General features: G+C 46.7%; 1 protein-coding gene across 1 annotated transcript; it reads left to right on the top strand.

Moving 5' to 3' along the window:
• Nucleotides 1-1,093: 1,093 nt before the first annotated feature.
• On the top strand, nucleotides 1,094-2,793 carry LOC308301414 (tubulin alpha chain-like; the record flags this gene model as incomplete). Its single annotated transcript, XM_080745395.1, has 3 exons — nucleotides 1,094-1,319; nucleotides 1,431-1,579; nucleotides 1,676-2,793. The coding sequence occupies 3 exons, from the start codon at nucleotides 1,094-1,096 to the stop codon at nucleotides 2,648-2,650; spliced, it is 1,350 nt and encodes a 449-aa protein (XP_080601521.1). The 3' UTR covers nucleotides 2,651-2,793.
• Between the last annotated feature and the right edge of the window lie 349 nt (nucleotides 2,794-3,142).

The raw sequence follows: 3,142 nt of genomic DNA, 5'->3' as shown, positions 1-3,142 counted from the left end.
GCTGACTGTGAAAATGTGGGATTTGGGGACTAAATATTGGTCTCTCGTGAGTCAAATAGAGGCAAATCTATGAGGCGTTATTATCATATAGGTCAGTCAGACCGTTGTCTATTTTTTCAAATGCTTCCGCATTCGGAGATTGTAGAATAGTTGTCTTGTCTGGCTAGGCTACGCGAGACGATGTCCAAAATGACCACGTCATGACATGAGTGTGCATCGATGAAAACTATACCTGGATAATGTGAACTATTATAGAACCAACTAGCCTTAGATTAAGACTATCGTAGATGTGTTTTATCGAGTCTAACCTTACTTTATATGAAAGTAATAGTCTTGATCTAAAACTATTAGCCTATAGCCTATATATAACAATGCAGCGCTTCTTCTTTCTTCTACCGTTATGACAATATTTTCAACGCACCCACCACACCCCACCCGAGATCCCAGGATATCGCTGCCTCACAGCAGCCATATTGACCTAAATGATTGTTGTAGGCAATAGGCATATCATTTTACTTCCACGTGTTAGCTTACCAATGGTAAATGCTTCGGATATTTGACAATAGCAAATAGGCCTAGCATTTTTTGGAGATTGTGGAATAGTTGTCTGTTTACGCCCGACCACAATGGAAGGAACACAAGTTACACAATGGGTTAATTATTAGTATTGCAACACCAATGACCGCTTTGCCAAGTAGGTCAAAATGGTTTCACTTTTTTATGAAGTATTTCATTCAGGGTGACCACCATAGGGATAAAACTCTGGTCACTCACACTGAAGGATACATTACTGACCAGGTAGCCTATAGGTATAGCCTAGCAAAAACAGTGGCACGCAGATCCCCTCTAACAAATCAAAGCCTGGGCCTACCTGTTCTGGTGGAGGTTGGGCCTTTAGTACCACTGCTTTGAAACTTGAAAGACAAAAAGCAGATGGAATTGGCAGGCTGGATTTCCCACAAACTGCTTTTCGTCCCCAGTCGTGTAGCCTGCCCTCAGTCAGTGCCCTGTAGATATAACGTTGTCTTGCCATAAATTCAGAATTCTTATTCTTGCAGTGCATTTTAACACCATGACACCCCCTTTTCTTCCTATGCAGCGTGAGTGTATTTCTATTCATGTTGGCCAAGCCGGAGTCCAGATTGGTAACTCTTGCTGGGAGCTGTACTGTCTGGAGCATGGCATCCAGCCTGACGGCCAGATGCCCAGTGATAAGACCATTGCAGGTGGCGACTCCTTCAGCACCTTCTTCAGCGAGACTGGATCAGGAAAGCATGTCCCCAGAGCTGTCTTTGTTGACCTGGAGCCCACTGTCATCGGTCAGTTGAACCATTTAATCCCTTGCTACTTTTAATCAAAATATTTTTTTAAAAAGTACAAATGATAGTCAAGTAAGTCAACCATTTTCTTTTAAAACCTTCCATTCACAGATGAGGTGCGTACAGGAACATACCGCCAGCTGTTCCATCCTGAGCAGATGATCACAGGAAAGGAGGATGCAGCCAATAACTATGCCCGAGGACACTACACCATCGGCAAGGAGGTCATTGACCTGGTCCTGGAGAGAATTCGGAAGTTGGTGAGGGCCTTAATGGCTTTATTTCAAACCACAGATCGGCAAACTGCTTAAATTCAGCATTGACTAAAAGACAATTTGTGTTTGTTTTTTTCCCAGTCTGACCAGTGCACAGGCCTCCAGGGTTTTCTCATCTTCCACAGCTTTGGTGGAGGCACCGGCTCCGGTTTTACTTCCCTGCTGATGGAGAGGCTCTCTGTTGATTATGGGAAAAAGTCCAAACTTGAGTTTGCCGTCTACCCGGCTCCCCAGGTGTCCACGGCTGTCGTGGAGCCCTACAACGCCATCCTGACCACCCACACCACCCTGGAACACTCGGACTGTGCCTTCATGGTGGACAACGAGGCCATCTTTGACATTTGCCGCAGCAGCCTTGACGTGGAGAGGCCGTCCTACACCAACCTCAACAGGCTCATGAGCCAAGTTGTGTCTTCGATCACCGCCTCCCTTCGCTTCGACGGAGCCCTGAATGTTGACCTGACAGAGTTCCAGACCAACTTGGTGCCGTACCCTCGTATCCACTTCCCTCTGACCACCTACGCCCCAGTCATCTCCGCTGAGAAGGCGTATCACGAGCAGCTGTCTGTTGCCCAGATTACCAACTCCTGCTTCGAGCCGACCAATCAGATGGTGAAGTGTGACCCCCGTCATGGTAAATACATGGCCTGCTGCCTGCTGTATCGTGGCGACGTGGTGCCCAAAGACGTCAACTCTGCCATCGCCGCGATCAAGACCAAACGCAGCATCCAGTTTGTGGACTGGTGCCCCACGGGCTTCAAGGTGGGCATCAACTACCAGCCTCCCACGGTGGTTCCTGGAGGAGACCTGGCCAAGGTCCAGAGGGCCGTGTGCATGCTCAGTAACACCACAGCCATCGCTGAGGCCTGGGCTCGCCTTGACCACAAGTTTGACCTGATGTACGCCAAAAGGGCCTTCGTCCACTGGTATGTTGGCGAGGGGATGGAAGAGGGGGAGTTCTCTGAGGCCAGAGAGGACATGGCTGCCCTGGAGAAGGACTACGAAGAGGTGGGCGCTGACAGTGTCGGAGAGGAGGACGAAGAAGATGAATACTAGGCCATTCTGTCTTCTGGTTTGCCATTGGCCGGATGTAATATGATGGAAAAATGGGCCGTGTGACATCCCCTCTACCTGTTCTTTCATTACTGTGAATGTTGTTTATGACTTTTAATTTGAGATTAAAATGCACACAATGGGTATGAGTGGTTAATCTGTGGTTTATGCTTCATTTGACTTTACAAAGGTTTTGTGTGTTATAGGACCAGCTGAGCTTCAAAATAAACTTTCTGTTCAGCCTGAGTCATTAATACTAATCAAGATTATCTTTCACAAAATGTGGTTAAAATCTTAATTAAAAGGATCCCTGGATATTAGCCTTATGCATTAATACGTTATAATTGCCCTATGCTCCTGTCGCAAGTTGAGGATGTCATTTGTCCATGTGTGGTACAGCCCCATATAACCTCTATGGGTACAGCCTATGGAATGCATGGGGCTAATAAAAAAACGTAATTCCTTTACTACTTGTCAGCACATACATTCCATAAA

Source organism: Nannobrachium achirus (genome assembly GCF_963921795.1).
Source record: "Nannobrachium achirus genome assembly, chromosome: 16".
NCBI classification, from domain to species: domain Eukaryota; kingdom Metazoa; phylum Chordata; class Actinopteri; order Myctophiformes; family Myctophidae; genus Nannobrachium; species Nannobrachium achirus.
Note: the sequence above shows the minus strand (reverse complement) of the source record. Positions and strands in the feature narration are given on the sequence as shown.